Genomic DNA, 17,328 nt, shown 5'->3' with positions numbered 1-17,328 from the left:
AAGGGGTTCAGAGTGTGGGAGGGGGCTCAGAGCTGGGGAAGAGGATTGGGGTGCAGGGCTGTGAGGGCTCAGGCTGGGGGTGGGGGCGGCGATGAGGGGATCAGGGCTGGGGTAGAGGGTTGGGGTGGGGAGTGAGGGGTCTGGCTGAGGGTGTGGGCTCTGGGGTGGAGCCAGGGATGACGGGTTTGGGGTGCAGGCTGCCCTGGGGCTACGGCAGGGAGAGAGGACTCCCCTCAGCTCTCTCTCCCCGCAGAAGCATCTGGGCTTGGGGGGGGGCGAGGGGAGGGGAGAGGAGAGATGCTTCTCCCAGTCGTGGCAGTTCCAGGGCTGGGCCATGGGATAGGTGCCCCTCCCCCAAATGTGGCAGGTCTAGGTTGGATTCAGGCCAGGGTAGGGGCACCCCTCCCCTGGCCACGGCAGGTCCGGGGCTGGGTTGGGGCAGGGCACCCCTCCCCGGCCATGGCAAATCCCAAGTGGGCGGGTTCCCTGAGTGCCTATGAGGTGCTTAATAGGCTGCTGCACAGCCACACGGAACTTAGCGATTGTGGTGGTGCCAAGGATCCCAATGATGTGGTTTTTGTAGGAGCTAAATAATGTGCACCTGCTCTGTGGCTCGCCTTTGTCAGTACCAGCAGTCCCACTGTGGTTATATCAGTCAGTGGTGCCGGAAACGGCAGTGCCAACGAAGTCGGTGGTGCCGAGTTCGTTGTCAGTGCTGTAGGTGGTGGCATAATTGGTGCCGGAGCCGATTCCCATGCTGACATAGTTGGTGCCATGGAGGAGGCATGGCTATGTCTATGCCTTGCCTCCATTTCTTTTGCTTTGGGTTTGGCTGTACGGCCCATGCCAGGTGAGTCGAAAGTGCTGACTTGAGAGGTGATTGGCACCGAAGATGATAATCTCGCAAAAGACTGTTTCTTTTTATGCGGTTCCCTCTGCAGAGAGGTTGAAAGTCGCTTCCTCTTTTCTTTAAAGGATCGAGCTGTGCTCTTCATCAGTTCTGACCTGGTCAGAAAGCCTTCAAAGAGGAGCTTTTGGTGGCCCATTTCTGGGCTTGGTAGTAATGATTTCTCCATTAAGATCAACTTGAGGCGAAGGTCCCAGTTGCACCAGGCTCTCATCTTCAGGTTGTTGCAGCAAATGCACTTTTGGGGTATGTGAGATTCACCAAGACATCTCACACATAGCGAGTGTCTGACTGATCTCGGCATTGCTTTGCAGCAAGAGCCTGGGGGAACCAGGCATGCTTCAGAGAGTGCTCCAAAAAGGAGCAAGGAAACAGGAAAATATTTTTTTTGAACGAACTATAAACTAACTTATCTAAGGTATCTAACTAGTTTTCTCTTTTTTCTATCTACAGGGGAAGAAGTTGACACACTGCCCCTAGTTCAGTCTTCAGCTGAGGACAGTTGAGAAGGAACCAAAGGGGTCAGGCCATGCACATGCTAGACAAGATTCCAATGGCACCGTGAGACAGCTTCTGTGCACGTGCATCCTGATCGTACACTGCTACCAAAAATCTCCAATCAACGGCACGGTGATGCACCGACACCTTTAAGTGGAGCACCCACAGAGACAGCACTCTAAGAAGAACTAGTGGAAGGTTGCATAAAAACCACTGACTTCAATCCAATGGGAGTACTGTATACAGAATATTGGCCACAAGCAAGGTTGATTTTCATGAAAGTTGTAAGAAAATAAATTGTGCAATATATCTTGTAGGTACTCATTAGATAGACCCAGTATTAATTAACAAGGGTTTCTTACTGAGCAATGGGGCATCTAACTAGTATGGATAAAATAGACATGCACTTCAAAAAGAAAAAAAAAAACCAAAGAACCAGGGGAAAGAGATTGCAAATGTAAAAAGAATACCAATCCACATGATTTTAAAGGTTCACATGTTAAGGCCCCAGGGAGTTTAAATATAATATTAGTGTTTGCATAGGCAAAACAATCATATCAGCTTCTCTGCAAAAACTGTTAACTAATGGATATGAGGTTTGCATGGCCAACCCCTAAGGATCCAATCCATTTTATAGCACATGCTTAAAATGCTCGCTGAATTGAGACTTAAATCTTCAAAACAAACCCCTCTGCTCATTTTAACCACAAGACTGCAACACCTGTAATAGTGTCTTCCTCTGCTGGAAGGACGGTTGCTTCAACGTATGGTCTTGAGGTTTGGAGAATAAAAAAGCAGGGAAAAATTGGAAAATCCTCAAGACTCCCTAAACGATGAAGAACCCAGGTAGGATAAGAAAGTCTTTTCTAAAAGACTAATAAATTCCCTGCAACATAACTGTGTTATTGACTTCACAAATTTTAATTTCAAAATTTGATTACATTTGTCCTGGAAAAAAAACAAACATTCTTATGAGTCCACATGTGAAATGGCTAAGCAAATCACAATTTACAATATTATATTCAAAATGGATAAAGAAATTTAATCCTGGACCTTTTTCTAGATGAGCTACATTACTGTTCTGTTTACCTGCTCCTGAAATGTGTACTGCTGCAATACTCTGTACCTCACTAACAATTTATCAATAACACTTGTAAATAACAAAATGGCGCTTCAATTTATTTTACATATTTAATATATTAAATACTATCTGCAAACATAATTAAGAAATATTCTTTACTTACATCATCCAAAGCCTTGGACTGTATGTAGTTAAAATATGGGAATTCCTTGAAAATATTTCTAAACTGAGCAGCTTAAGATCATATTCAAACCATTCAGTTAAGAATGTAAAACATATCTTTCTTTTCTTTTAACTGAAAATGGCTGCTTTATTAAAACCTAAATAAAGAATTTCCACTGATGTAAACATGTCAGGTGGTTCCTAAAATGTAACTCAAATGATTTGATGGTTTCTGTTCAATTCCTTGTGGACAGGAGTCCACTTTACAAAACCCCCACACTGGTAACTTTTAGGAATGTATTGGCAGTCTCAGGAGAGACTAAGAACTAAAAGAAAAATGAAATAATCCTTAGAGGTAGTCCCTCTGAAGAGAGATGTAAACTCTTTTACTCCACAAAACATGTATAGCAGGGTGAAGCAGAGCATTCACTGCCTGTGCATGCCTGCTCTGTGAAGAGAGAGAGAGCAAGAGCACACTTCAGATTCAAAAGCATTAAATTGATGAACATTTTTTAAAAACAAGGTTTCAAACCCTCTACTTCACATTTATTTTTTAAAAATATATAAACAAATGAATGTCATGCTGTTTTCTTCATTCTGTATACGTAGCTTTATGCTTCTTTACTTTTCTCCACAAAACACATATGTGTACACACACACACACACACACACACACACGAGGAGAGGTTGCCCAGAAATGCCAAGGGGGAAAAAGTGCAAGGACACACAGGTACTGTCCAATTAAAAAAATATACAGATGTAGTGGGGTTCAAATATAGTTTCTTAAAACTAACAGCAATTTTAAATACTTTTGCTCAACTCTGATTAGTATATACAGCACTGGTATTGTTGTTGTATATTTTCAAACAACAAAAAATAACAGGTTTAGTTTTTTCAATATTGTTTTTATTCTGAGAACTAGTTGAAGGAAAATACCAAAGAAAAGGAAACATCGATCAATAAGTAAGAGTAATCAAAGACAGAGTAAAGAAGAGTATGTAATGCTGATGGAGTGTTTAGGAAAATAAGGGCCAAGATTTAAATTAAAAAAAAAAAAGGGTACCTAAGTTTATGTAACAACCTGCTTGTAAAAGAGCTCAGCATCCAGCAGCTTTCACTTACATTATTAGATCCACTGACACCTCAGTGCTCTTGAAGTCTGGACACTTAGTTGCCTAAATATGTGATTTGAGAAGCCTAATTTTAGGCACCCATTTTTGAAAATGTTTAGCCTGGGAGTGTGTCAGAGGATTAAAAAACAAATATTAAAGAACCAAAGATGGCAAAAGTGAAACATCCATATGCTAATTCACTTCAGCTTTATTTGAAGTTTCATATTTTAATTAGGTAAATACCTGTATTTTATACTGATGTTTTTAATGTATCATTTTTATAAACAAGTATGAGTACATGAGCTAAGAATAAATTGCTTAGGCAGTGAATGATTAATTATCATTCCATTGTCCTATTTTCACTATGTTTTAGAGGTACCAAGCATAAAGAATATTTTACCCTTTGACTCCCAGATTCAGTTGGGAATCAAAAGTAATACTGTAAAATACATGTTTTTTGTTTTAGATGTAAACCAGCTACAATCAGTAAAAGGATACGGATTTCTGTAACAGCCCTCAAAAACCCCAAATCTTTTTTTACAGTTCCTAAAAAAACAAAAACAGATTTATAAAAACTGATACAGTTTTCTACCAATAACCTTTAAACATTATTTCCTTATATATGCACCTTTTGGAGAGTTACAGGCTTGTAATTGGGCATAGGGTGATAGGGGAGGATTTGACAGCTGGGAGGGGGAGGTCATGGGCTTGTCACTAGGAGGGATCTGTACAGGTTTCCACAGCTTGTGAGTAACAGGAAGATCACATACTTGTCATGGAGGGTTTAGCAGTAGGGAGACGGGTTAGTCACTTGTTACTGTAAGGAATACTTGAGTATGCATTCTCCTTAACATCCTTTATTAATTACAGCTCATTTTGTGTCTTTGCTTTGTGAATTTGTCATTCCTATCACATTATAGTGAACTCTGTTATTTCTTTTGTGCATTTTTATATGATTTCCTTTTAATTTACAGGCCTTTAAAAATGTCCCTGATGCAACCACAATAGGACATTTATTTATTTTCCTAGGTTTCCTTTACATGAGGATTTAACTTTTTACTATGTCTTGAGTATTGTGCCCTTCCGAAACTTTCAACTATCCTAAGTCTCACGACCCCTTGAGGGGTCAGGACCCTCCCCCCCCCAGTCTGAGAACCCCTGCTTTAGAGCCTACAAGTCCACTCAGTCGTGCTTCTTGTTCAGCCAATCGTTAAACAACTTTGTTTATATTTTCGGGAGATAATGCTGTCCACTTCTTATTTACGTCACTAGAAAGTGAGAACAGGCGTTTGCATGGGTCTTTTGTAGCTGGCATTGCAAGCTATTTTTGTGCTGGATATACTAAACATTTGTATGCTCCTTCATGCTTCCCCCACCATTCCAGAGGACATGCTTCCATACTGATGACGCTCATTAAAAAAACATGCTAATTAAATTTGTGATTGAACTCCTTGGGGGAGAATTCTATGTCTCCGGCTGTGTTTTACCTGCATTTTGCCATATATTTCATGTTATAGTAGTCTCAGATGACGACTCAGCACATTGTTCATTTTAAGAACACTTTCGCTGCAGATTTGACAAAAATGCAAAGAAGGCACCAATGTGAGATTTCTAAAGATAGCTTCTGCACTCCACATAAGGTTTAAGATCTGAAGTGCCTTCCAAAATCTGAGATGGATGAGGTGTGGAGCATGTTTTCAGAAGTCTTAAAAGAGCAACACCCCAATGCAGAAACTAAAGAACCCATATCACCAGAAAAGAAAATCCAACCTTCTGCTGGTGGCATCTGACTCAGATGATGAAAATGAACATGCAACAGTCCACATTGCTTAGGACTGTTACCAAGCAGAACCTGTCACCAGCATGGACGCATGTCCTCTGGAATCGTGGTTGAAGAATGAAGGGCCATATGAATCTTTAGCACATCTGGCACATAAATATCTTGAGACGCCGGTTACAACAGTGCTATGCGAATGCCTGTTCTCACTTTCAGGTGGACTTGTAAGTTCTAAAGTTTTACATTGTTTTATTTTTGAATGCAGTTATTTTATTATTTTATCAAAATGCTTTGTCACACTACTTTATCCTGCTCCCTTTTCCCTGTTATTTTTCTTTGTAAAGCCTGATCCATTGAGGTACTGAGTCAGGTCCACAAGTTATTCAGCGGCCAACGTTCAATTCCTATTGATTTCAATTGAAGATGAAAGCATTTACCACCTCAAAGAACCAGGCTTTTAGAATGCAAACTCTTTGGGACAAAGACATCAGGTGATTTTCAAAAGTGCTTAAGTGACTTAAGAGCAAAAGTTTCACGGACTACACTAAGGAGCTTTTTAAAGTCCCACCCCCTTGTCTTCATATATTTGCCTGTGAAGCACCTAGTATGCTATTGTCACTGTACAAATAAGAGTCCCTCATTATTATAAGCCCTTGTGTCTTTTGTGCAAGGCCGGCTCTACAGTTTTTGTCTCCCCAAGCAGCGCACCTAATTGCTGCCACGGAGGGCAGGGGCAGTCCGCGTGCCGTTAGGGCGGCATGCGCGTTTCCGCAGCGGCGGCAATTCGGCGGCAGCTTCTATGTTTAGCTGAAGCCACCGTGGATAGCTGAACATAGAAGCTGCTGCCGAATTGCTGCCGCCGCGGAAACGTGCCTGCCGCCCTAAGGGCGCACGGACTGCCCCGGCTGTCTGCGGTAGCAATTCGGCGCGCTGCTTGGGGGCAAAACAACAGGGACTGCCGCCCCTTGCAGATTGCCGCCCCAAGCACCAGCTTGGAATGCTGGTGCCTGGAGCAGGCCCTGCTTTTGTGGTTTAGGAGTACCTAGTTAATCCCTTCTTCCTGATTTGGTGGTCTACACCTAACCTTCACCATCTGCTCATTACTTCATCTTACCCAAATATTTTTAACATTTATTGTACATATCCTGAATTTCTCTTCATCTGAGAGCGTGAATATACATTATTAATACAGATATCACATCAAGAGTGTAGTAAATATTTTTTTCTGAAATATTACAAAGAATAATTATAATTACCTTCCATGCCAAAAGTCTTTGAAGCATCAGGAAATGACTGTACTTTAGCTTCTTTTCCATCTTCAGAAGTTGAAAAAACATCATTTACACTAAAATCTGAATATTGAGGTATCTACATACTATGATTATTTTTCCATAACTCTTTTTTCTTTTATATTTAACTGTATTACAATAAATGTCAACTTCCTTCATCACAGTGGAACTGTCTTTGTAATTTTATATATATAAAATCAGTTGTTTTAAATAAGCTTCAAAAGTCTCAATTGGAGATTTCATATATTTTATTACAGTTTTCCTAATATTTTTAATACACTTTTTTGATAATACAATGTATTGTTTTGTTTGTATGGATACAAATACTAGGAAACAAAATCTTTTCTTCTCATGAGCATATCTAAGTTTGCTTGATTCAACTGAAATTTGTCTACCTAGGAAGTAGTCCTCTTTTCTAGACAGATTTTTAAGAACTCAATCACAATGAACAGGCTACCAATCCCATCTATCCACCCATGCAAAATAAATACTGGATCCTAATGCTAGATTGCCACTTACTGCACAGATGAAAGTAAAATTTAAAGACCTGAGGACTGAACAAGAAAGAAGAATTGTTTATATGTATGACCTCTCCTCTTAGGCAGCAATGAAGCTGCATGAAGGGCTGTTTTTCCTCATCTTCCAATTGGCTTTCAATTTCATACAGCAATAAACAAGTTAGTGCTACATTCATCTAGGGGTGTTTGTATTAGTCAGTAATTTCCTTAAAATAACAAAATCAACTCCGTGCTTAACTTTTTTGTAGAAGGGTTGAGCTCAGGGAAAATTTAATTAAGGTACTAAAATATTGCCAGGAGGAAATATCTGTTTTTAATTACACGCAAAAGAATAATAGTGATAGTGCCTGGAGCTCTATTAAGTACTTTCACTTCAAGGATCAAAAACTCAGTCTTTGACAAATGTATCTAAAATAATAATATGATTCTGATAGTTGATGAATTATGATAATTGGCTAGAAACACATACCTTTTTTTGAATGTTGAGCTGATACTTTCATCATCACTATCTTCTTGAAAGTTAATTAATATTTTATTTTCTGAAATATTTCTGCCAGGTTGTTGACAAGCCCTGATTTCATTTTTTATCTTTATTGTGGTCAGAACAGGGAAAAGAGGAAACCATTTCCAGATTTTCATGTTGCAAATGACTTATCTCCCTCTCCTAAACTTAACCTAAGTACTTCTTGCTTGTTAGAAGTCATGTCAAAATGGACAGATACTGATGATTTACCATTTGGTTCTTCAACAGCCCTCTTAAAATGTGGTACAAACTTCTGCCTCTCTGTCTCATCTATAAAAGCCAACACATTATTCCCTACATGATATTCAGTCAGTGCATTAAATTTCTGCATAAAAGAGGACCAAGTTCACATATAATTTCCTTTCTGCTCCATTTTGTTCCCCTCTGTTTATATATACTGTCTTTCAATGCAGATGTATTGCATCATCATGCTGTCAATCAAAAACTTAAAAAAATCGGGCTACTTGCTACACAAAACAGAGGAACAAAATGGAGCAGAAAACTCAAAACTACATGGCGGGTGGAAGACAGACTTCCCCTGGTCACAAAGACCTTTCAAGCCCCATACAGAAGAATCTTCCAGATCTAGAGGAATCAGACATTACCTTCTCACTGCAAAAAACTGAACACACATATGAAAGATGCCAGGCTATTGCAGGAGATATGCAAACTGTAATTTAGTAATATGATTGGCATGAGTCACAGGTGGGAACAAATGTGAATGCACAGGGCTTCTACACAGACAGCCTTGGCTTTTACTAGATATCCCAAGTATGTACAGATTCTGATTACCCCAATGATTCAGAAGTACAGATCCACTTCTGTCAACTCGTTCCCTCTTGCAAAACAATTTGGAGGAAATGCCAGGATTGGGATCTCGTGGGATTTCATATCCCCCATTAGGTTTTTCCTGCACAGGGACCAATTCAGCCTATGATCTTTGCCAGCATTGCTTTTAAAGAAGAGAAGGGAGTTACCTCACAAGTGGAGAACTAGTGTTGACAGGGCCAAGGGGGAGTGATACCTCAGTGGTTTGAGCATTAACCTGCTAAACCCAGGGTTGTGAGTTCAATACTCAAGGGGGCCATTTAAGGATCCAGGGCAAGAATCTGTCTGGAGATTGGTCCTGCTTTGAGCAGGGGGTTGGACTAGATGATTGTCTGAGGTCCCTTCCAACCCTGATATTCTATGATAATACAATCAGGGTGGATGTAGTTCATTCCCAACAATTGATGAGGAGGTGTCAACTCCAGGAGAGGAAAAGCTGCTTCTGTAGTGAGCCAGTCAAGCCCAAATTAGTGGTGTTAAGTTTGCAAATGAATTTTAATTCTGCAGTTTCTCTTTGAAGTCTGTTTCTTAAGTTTTTTTGTTCAACTCTGGCTACTTTTAAATCTGTAATAAAATGTCCAGGAAGACTGAAGTGTTCTCCTACTGGCTTTTGTATGTTACCATTCCTGTTGTCCAATTTGTGTCCATTTATTCTTTTACATAGAGACTGTCAGGTTTGGCCACTGTACATGGCAGAGGGGCATTGCTGGCACATGATGGCATATATCACATTGGTAGATGTGCAGGTGAACGAGTCCCTGATGGTGTGGCTGATGTGGTTGGGTCCTCTGATTGTGTCGCTAGAGTAGATTTGGGGACAGAGTAAGCAAGGAGGTTTGTTACAGGAATTGGTTCTTGGGTTAGTGTTTCTGTGGTGTGGTGTGGTGTGGTGTGTAGTTGCTGGTGAGTATTTGCTTCAGGTTGGGGAGCTGTCTGTAAGCGAGGACTGGCCTGCTTCCCAAGGTCTGGGAGAGTGAGGGATCATTTTCCAGGGCAGGTTCACAATTTTTTACCCACGAAAGCTTATGCTCAAATTAAATCTGTTAGGGCTTGGCTACACTTGCGAGTTACAGCGCAATAAAGGAGCCCCGGGTGCACTAGCTCACTACCCAAACACACTGGCAAGGCACATAGGGCGCTCTGACTCCGCGGCTACAGCACTGCTGGTACTCCACCTCAGCAAGTAGAATAACGTTTGCTGTGCCCCCGCTGGAGCGCCGCCAGTGTGAACGGGGTGTTGCATTACTGCGCTCTGATCGGCCTCCAGAAACGTCCCATAATCCCCTTAAGTCAATGTTTTCCAAACTTGGGACGCTGCTTGTGTAGGGAAAGCCCCTGGCGAGCTGGGCCGGTTTGTTTACCTGTCCCATCCACAGGTCCGGCCGATCGCGGCTCCCACTGGCCACGGTTCGCTGCTCCAGGCCAATGGGAGCTGCTAGAAGCGGCAGCCAGAAAGTTCCTCGGCCCGCACTGCTTCCTGCAACTCAGAGAGGACATGCCTGGTTTTCACTCCCTTTGCACCACCAGAACAACACAAAGAGTACACTCATCCCTCAGAATCTGAGCTATTATTTTTCTAAGTTACATGTCTATAATACTTCACATGAGCACTAATGTATTTCATATTAAAAATGAATGTCAAACATTTTACCTAGACAGTTATTTTTTTCCAATTCCTTCTGTAACTCCTGAGTGGCTGGAATTCCAGTAACAGATGGAGCAGGTGCAAGATACCAATTTTTTGGCTCTTCGTGTTCTAAATATCTGCTTATAACACAGGTACATGAGATAAAAGTATTCCTTTACCATTTCCCACCAAATTTATGTTAATGTTATTAATTGTAAGTACCATATTGATTGTTCCTTCCCCTATAATTAATCATTTTGTAAAGAAGTCATAGTAAATTTAAGGCATAAAACATCTGTTAGTTCATGTCTTAGAAGTACTTACTGAATACAGAATAAACACAAGCACAAAGTAACATTGTTCAGTGTACGTTAACCAATATTACAGAATATCATGTGTTCCCAGTTTGGGACTAACAACCCTCATTAGCATCACCCCCGCCCCCTCTTTATTTACAGCTAGAGTGGGAAGGGGAAATCCCAAAACTTTTTTCTGTTGCAACATGAGGTCAAGTTATTGAAAAGGCTGAGAACCAGTAAAGTACGTAATTCAACAAACTTACTTTTGACTGGCATCTGGACTTTCAAAAAACAAATTATCCAATGAAAAGGCAGTGGCTGTAGGTTTCAGCATTGCTCAAGATCAGACATGAATTCTCATTACACTGTAAAACACAGCACAAGATTGTGTTGTATATATACACACATGCAAAGAACAAAGAAAGCTTTCTAACCAAATAAAATGTGTGCGCTTATAAACGTGCATATATATGCACACACACTTTTTTTTTTTGCACCTCTAGGTTATTATCCTTGCTTCAAAAAATAGGTTCTTTTGCATGAACAGAAAAACAACCAATTTCTTCACAAAATTTCAAGATTATTATCAGTAAAGCTATGTGCACAATCCTCTAAACACTCATGCACGTTCGTAAAGTTAAGCATGTACTAAATGTTTTCAGGATCAAGGCCTAAATCTGCCTCTGTATCTAGTGATAAAAATAAACTGGATTTTCACCAGAAACCCATTGTAGTTTCTTACAGACTTAAACATTTGATTTTCTAAAACAACTGTTGTTCTTAGCTCATCTTTTCCAATGAAATAGAAAAATGATGTACAGGTACAACTTTAAACACTTTTTACATAACCACAATATCACCTTTAAAAAAAAGAAAAGATGAAGCTGAGGAGGGAAAAGTTTGTGTTAAAATGTTTTATTTCAGAAAATAATTTTTATATATATTCAATGGATTATAGTTTTATTTTATATTTTTTCTTGCAGTACCTTCTTTCATTCTGACTACAAAGGGCCCTCTCCTTTTGTTGGACCTGATTCTGCCACCTCTTTTAAAAAACCCAAATAGACTAGTCACAGTAAAATAATTACATTTTTAAAATAAATTTACAAGCAGGTCAGAAATCTTTCTGCATAGGCCCATATTACTTAGTTGCAAATTGGACTGTGGGCCCAATCCCCAAGTCCTTAAAAGGTTTTGCCTGCAGGATCAGGTTTACAGGATGAACTGTACGTTATCTAACATAAATACTAACTTTGAAACTTTAAATACTAAATAAGAATGTTTTCCTTCAGTTCTTTGCCCAGTTTAAGACTCCCTATATTATAATAAATCTAAGTTTAAAAGAATTTTCTAGACCCAAACTTGATATGTACTTCAAAGGATGTCAATTAGCTTAGACACAAAACTTAAGTTCTGTTACTAAAACAATAAAGTTTTATATCCATAAGTGCTTTCACTGGTCAGAATCCCAGACCCAGGATTTTACTCTGTTTTGATAGTATAACTTAACTACTGTGAGGAGGCCCACTGAAATATTTGGGACCTAAGTTAAGAATGACACCGGAGTGTCTAATGTGGCAGGTGTGCCTTTGGGCAGCTGAAGGCACACACAAAAGGGGCCAGCCAAAAGAATCCCTCTGTCAAACACTACTCCGAGAGAGGGAAAATTATGGGACTTAATAACATACCAAACATCCAAAGAGCAACCCAGGACAGATGGTAAAGCCTTTTTGTACCCTAAGTAACATATGATGCTTCGAAAGGATTCAGACTCATGGTAGTAAAATAAACCATGACTGTTCGCAGAATTGGAGATCAAAACTGTACATAAATATGTTCATGTTTTAGGGCTGTTTTACAATTTGATTTTTCAAGTCAGATTCAGCTACACATATGGATTCAGGTTTACATTTAAGATGTATACTTCTGGTAAGCTTACAATTCAACTGTAAATATCCTGCAAAGACCTTTAGATCCACTGAAAAGTTCTCTCAAATGTTTTAAAATGTTGTATTTCAGAAAATAATGTTAATGTAACTTCAGTGGACTCCCAGACCTGAAGCCTGCTGTGTAGTTCAAAAGCTTGTCTCTCTCACCAACAGAAATTGGGCCAACAAAAGATATCTAACGTATCGTCTCAGCGTAGCTGCTTGTTTCCAGAACTGTTTCTTTCTGCTAATACACACCAAAGCTTTTTAAAAACATTAAACTATGAATTGCTGTAAGCTTTCCTCTTTTCTTATCTAAACACACACGCACGTTTTTCTGTTAGGCTTAGTCTATGACTGTCAAGTAAACTCCCTAATGCCTCTCCAGGAACACGGCGTAGCCCCAGTTTGTCTGAGATGCTAAATTTCCCTAATGATTTAGGAGTAATCATTCCTTTTGCCATCCAAGCTCTGTACAGGCAAGACCAGATACTCATTTTGGCGCTGCACACAGTGCAGCATGGCACAGCTTAGCACCCACCCCCTCTATTTTTGAGCAAACAGGGGCATTGGGGCATCTCCAACATGGCTTCCCCTGAGCACGGTATAGTGTGACGTATAAACCAGGAGTTCTCAAACTGGGCCTGGGGTGGGGCAAAGGTATTCGGGTTTGTGTGAGTGGAAAGCTGGCAACCCCAGTCACCAGTACAAAAATTTGAGAACCACTGGTGTAAACCCTCCAAAGCAGCACGGGGAGGAGAGCACTCACTCCGCCCCTCCTCCCCTGGCAGTCAACCTTCACACACCACAACCTGCGGGGCTCCACCGCCTCCTGCACAAGCGCTGCCTGCGAGAGCCTCGTCCGCCTGCAGGAGCTGGGGGCCCTGGTATTTTAACGGAGCGGTCACCAGAGTCCTTGGGCTACAGAGCTGCCGGGCCCCATGGCCGCAGGCACAGGAAAGCCCAGGGGTGAGGAGTCTTTGCATGAAGCTGCTCTCTCTCCTCCGGGACTCTGGGGACGTCACTCCGGCCATTCCCCGACCCCGAGTCAGGAGGGGAGGCGAATCATACCTCGTCCGGCCGCTTCTCCCGCCACCGCACAAAATGGCGTCAACTGGGGCAAGGGCAGAGCGCGCGAACGCCCTGAAGACGGCTCACGGAGAGCGCGGATCGATCGATCGATCGCACTCCCCTCTCAGGCTCACAAACCAGCCAAGCTGACCGATTGATGAGCTCGCCCCCTTCATGAATCTATCGGCCTCAGAGCTTCAGGCGCTGCCGCCCGGTTGCGCTGCGGCGGTTCTGCTCTGGCTCGTGCCTGAATTTCCCCTCAGCAGATCCCCGTCAGGGATCACGCCTTGTGCCACCTTTACAACCACTCGCTTTCGAGAGGGAGAAGGGGGTGATTAGGAGGATGCGCCTAAAATTGCGGCACCCCCCTCCCCCGAAGAATGGAGGGTCGGGTCTTCTTTCCCTCTGCTCCTGCCAGCAGGCAGGGTGGGCATGGCGGCTCTGGTGGTGAGTTGCTTCCTTCCACCCGCCTCTGGTACTGCTGGATCTGCAGGGGGAACTTGTTTCTCTCTGTCAGGCAGATAGAGGTGTAGGGTGGAAGTTGCAGAACTTGCATGGGATGTGAAGATCCTCCTGGAAACAGGCCCCATGCCACCAGAGGAGATTTGGGCATCAGTTGCCTCCTCTTTGCTCCTGCTGGAAGGGGCAGATGCCTGGAGTTGTTTCCTTCGCTGATGACCCAGTTCATGAAGGGGGCAGAGATAAATGGTGGCTTGTTGTTTCCTCCTTTCAGAGGTTGAGGATAAATAGATTGGCAGGCTTGGGAACTGCAGAACTTGTATAGGTTTCAGGGGCATCTAGAGCATCAGCAGGTAGGGGAGTGAGGGTTGTTGTTGTGGTTTTTTTTTATACCTTTGTATGTTAGAGGAGCTCATCTGATGGAGCCCATGGCAAAGCTCTTATGGCCCAGGTGGCAAAGCTGTCTCAACAGCAGGCCTCCAGTTATTGCATCCCTTTCTACCAGAAATCAGAATGGCCATCAATCAGAACATCTTAAGGGCAAACTGTAAAAAAAAAAAAAACTCTTTGTAAATCCTTCACACAAGTTCAATGCCTGAGAAATTACCCAGAAGTATGTCACTGAAGAGAAAAAACAGAAATATACACACACAAATTGTGCTAACTGAAATAAGAGAGACGTAAAGGCAGGACCAAATTCTGCTTACTGTTACACATCTGTGAATTTGGAGTAACTCCATTGGTGTCAGTAGATTTAGGGATTTTCTACACAGGGAGTTATTCAGAAACAGCTTATTCCTGAATAACTCCATTTGTAGACAAGCCCATTTTACAGTGGGGTTCATGAAAGCAGAATTTAGCCCAGCAATTTTCATACTGAATGTTTGCATTAGCAAAAGAATTCCTAGACACTACAGTAATAGCTGCACTAGAAAAAGACTGATAGATAATCAGCGGTTTTCAAACTGTGGGTTGGGACCCCAAAGAGGGTCAAGACCCCCTTTGAATGGGGGCTGGCTTAGACTTGCTGAAGCCTGAGCACCACTGCCCAAGGGCTGCAGCCCTGTGCGGCGGGGCTCAAATTGCAGGCCCACTGCATGGGGCTGAAGCCCTTGAGCTTCAGCTTTGCCCTCCCTTGCCCAGAGCGGTGAGGCTTGGACTTTGGCCCCTCCACCAGGGACAGTGGTCCAGTGGGGCTTGGGCATGCTCAGGCTTCGGTCCCCCCTCTTGGGGTCGTGAAGTAATTTTTGTTGTCAGAAGAGGGTCGCAGTGCAATGCAGTTTGAGAACCCCTGGATTAGATTAATTAGGTTAATCTGTAGGATATCTCTGGGAGATGTGTGCAAAGATCTGCAACATTTTTATTTAATCCTGGAATGGATTGATTTATTTATTGCTGCTGCTGAGCTTGAACAGAACATCAACCTCTGAATCCTTTATTAAAATTGAAGTGATATCAGGTGAAATATTTTGAATTGCAAAAGTTGTGGGGGGTTCCATATAAAACACTGTAGATTGCAGTTGTTGTCTCACTATTAAAGCCTTACTTTTGAAATACTAAACTTAAAATTAATTAATTGCTATACTGTCTCAGGCAGACTAAATTTTAAACTGGTTCAAAGCTTTATGGCATCCAAGAAATAATATAGAGGGAACTACTGTAAATATGTATTTTCTCATAAATAGATGAAAAAGAGAAGATTTTATCAAATACTGATTTATGATTTTTCCATAATTGCTTTTTTATATATATAAACCAACTTTTTGGTTCCCCTTTCTTGAAAATATTCTTTAATGTTTTACTTTCTATTTCAAAGACTTAAAATTGTGTTTATATAATTTAAGTATATCCTCAGATACTGTACAGGATTAGGTCATTATAAAAACATACAGTAAAGGTTATACTCACTCTTCCACTTACGTGTATATGTTTATAAGTTATCACCATCACAGAAACTTCTGACCTGAACAGACTCAGAGCATCAAAAGTATGTTATGTGAAATTATGCCAAAACCCACACCATGTATTCACAATCTCTAGTCCACCTCCATCTAAGTACTGGGCAAGCAGCCAGAGGTAAGGTGTAAACTCAGTCATATTTCCGATTCCAGTATGATAGTTGTAATCCTTCCTTGCCAGTGCAGAATAAAATAAAATATTTCATGGTAAACTACTTACAATCCAGTCACAAATTTTACTGAGTCATTTGCCTGAAATCAAATTAGGAAACTATAACCACTGTGCACTAATCTGTCTAAATATAAAGAGGAAAAAAGTTCCAGAGTGTCCATTTTATGTATATAATGCATTTTGATTCCAGAAAGCATTTTTCCTTTTTACTATTAGAAAGCGCCTTCTCCAGTTCTTCTGGCCTCAGGCAAGTTTCCATCTTAGTTTGCAACATCTGCTTTTAGTTGACCAGACTTTAAAGTTTAAAGCAACAATACAAACAGCTCATTTTTAAAGCTTTTTTTTTTTCAGATTCCTTTCCCTAGGTGGCATCTCCCCCAACACACACACATACAAATCACATAAAATATATAGCAAAGCAGCCTCTCAACAGCTCCGAGACAGTTTAATTTTTGATTTCCCCCAAGCCTAACATCTGATCTGCCATATGCTTTGAGTCTTTCCAGCTCATAGAGATCACATACTAAGTCACAAACCTGCATGTTTTGGAAATGTGACTAGAAACTCACGAACATCAAAATGTCATGGGTCAGTGATCCACATAACAATAGAATAATACATGTCCCTACCAAATGCAAATCTGTTAAAACTTTAGAAATTCTGTGAAAGTTACTAACTGAGCAAAGCTGCAAAAGCAGTTTTTAGATGCAGAAAAATCTCAAGACTGAACTAGGCTGAGAGATACAGGTGTGATATTGCTTGCTCCCTCAGTCTCCTTTGCTCAGCCTTCTCTGTGATTTCAGTGAAATAAGAAAAACATTAACCTCTAAAATGAATTGCCACTGCCTTCTTACATGTGGTGGAAATTACTATATAGCATTAGATGGACTTAAACCTGTCAAATATTAAAAACAAAGTGATATATACTGCATGGTTGAGACTGTGGTTATTGATTCAATCATTTGCAGAAACAACAGACTCAAGGACTTCCAAAATGTTTACAGTGGTCTATAATTTTTTCAATCAAATTCTAAAAGAAATAAAAATAAGGCATATGTTCATCTGATAACAGACTTGGGGAAAGGGAAGTGTGGTAGAGTTCTTCCCATTTTCTCATTT

At 41.1% G+C, this 17,328-nt stretch overlaps 1 protein-coding gene across 19 annotated transcripts in view; it reads right to left on the bottom strand.

Annotated features, from left to right (window-relative positions):
• Positions 1 to 14,036, bottom strand: part of HFM1 (helicase for meiosis 1) — a 105,073-nt gene extending 91,037 nt beyond the window's left edge. For 7 of the 19 annotated variants that reach the window (XR_005583993.1, XM_039486101.1, XM_039486100.1 and 4 more), the window contains exons 1-6: positions 13,621 to 14,036; positions 10,885 to 10,986; positions 10,347 to 10,462; positions 6,794 to 6,853; positions 4,259 to 4,306; positions 2,650 to 2,720 (exon numbers count right to left, since the gene is read on the bottom strand). Coding sequence is in view for 15 of the 19 variants with exons in the window: in XM_039486101.1 (XP_039342035.1) it covers positions 2,650 to 2,720; positions 4,259 to 4,306; positions 6,794 to 6,853; positions 10,347 to 10,462; positions 10,885 to 10,955 (366 nt within the window). In the remaining 4 variants the exon portion in view is untranslated. Of the gene's footprint in view, positions 1 to 2,649; positions 2,721 to 4,258; positions 4,307 to 6,793; positions 6,854 to 10,346; positions 10,463 to 10,884; positions 10,987 to 11,607; positions 11,667 to 13,355; positions 13,584 to 13,620 lie in introns of those variants that run through there. The other 12 variants (XM_039486106.1, XM_039486104.1, XM_039486118.1 and 9 more) reach the window with 12 other exon arrangements.
• Between the last annotated feature and the right edge of the window lie 3,292 nt (positions 14,037 to 17,328).

This window comes from Mauremys reevesii, linkage group 8, assembly GCF_016161935.1.
Source record: "Mauremys reevesii isolate NIE-2019 linkage group 8, ASM1616193v1, whole genome shotgun sequence".
Taxonomy (NCBI): domain Eukaryota; kingdom Metazoa; phylum Chordata; order Testudines; family Geoemydidae; genus Mauremys; species Mauremys reevesii.
Note: the sequence above shows the minus strand (reverse complement) of the source record. Positions and strands in the feature narration are given on the sequence as shown.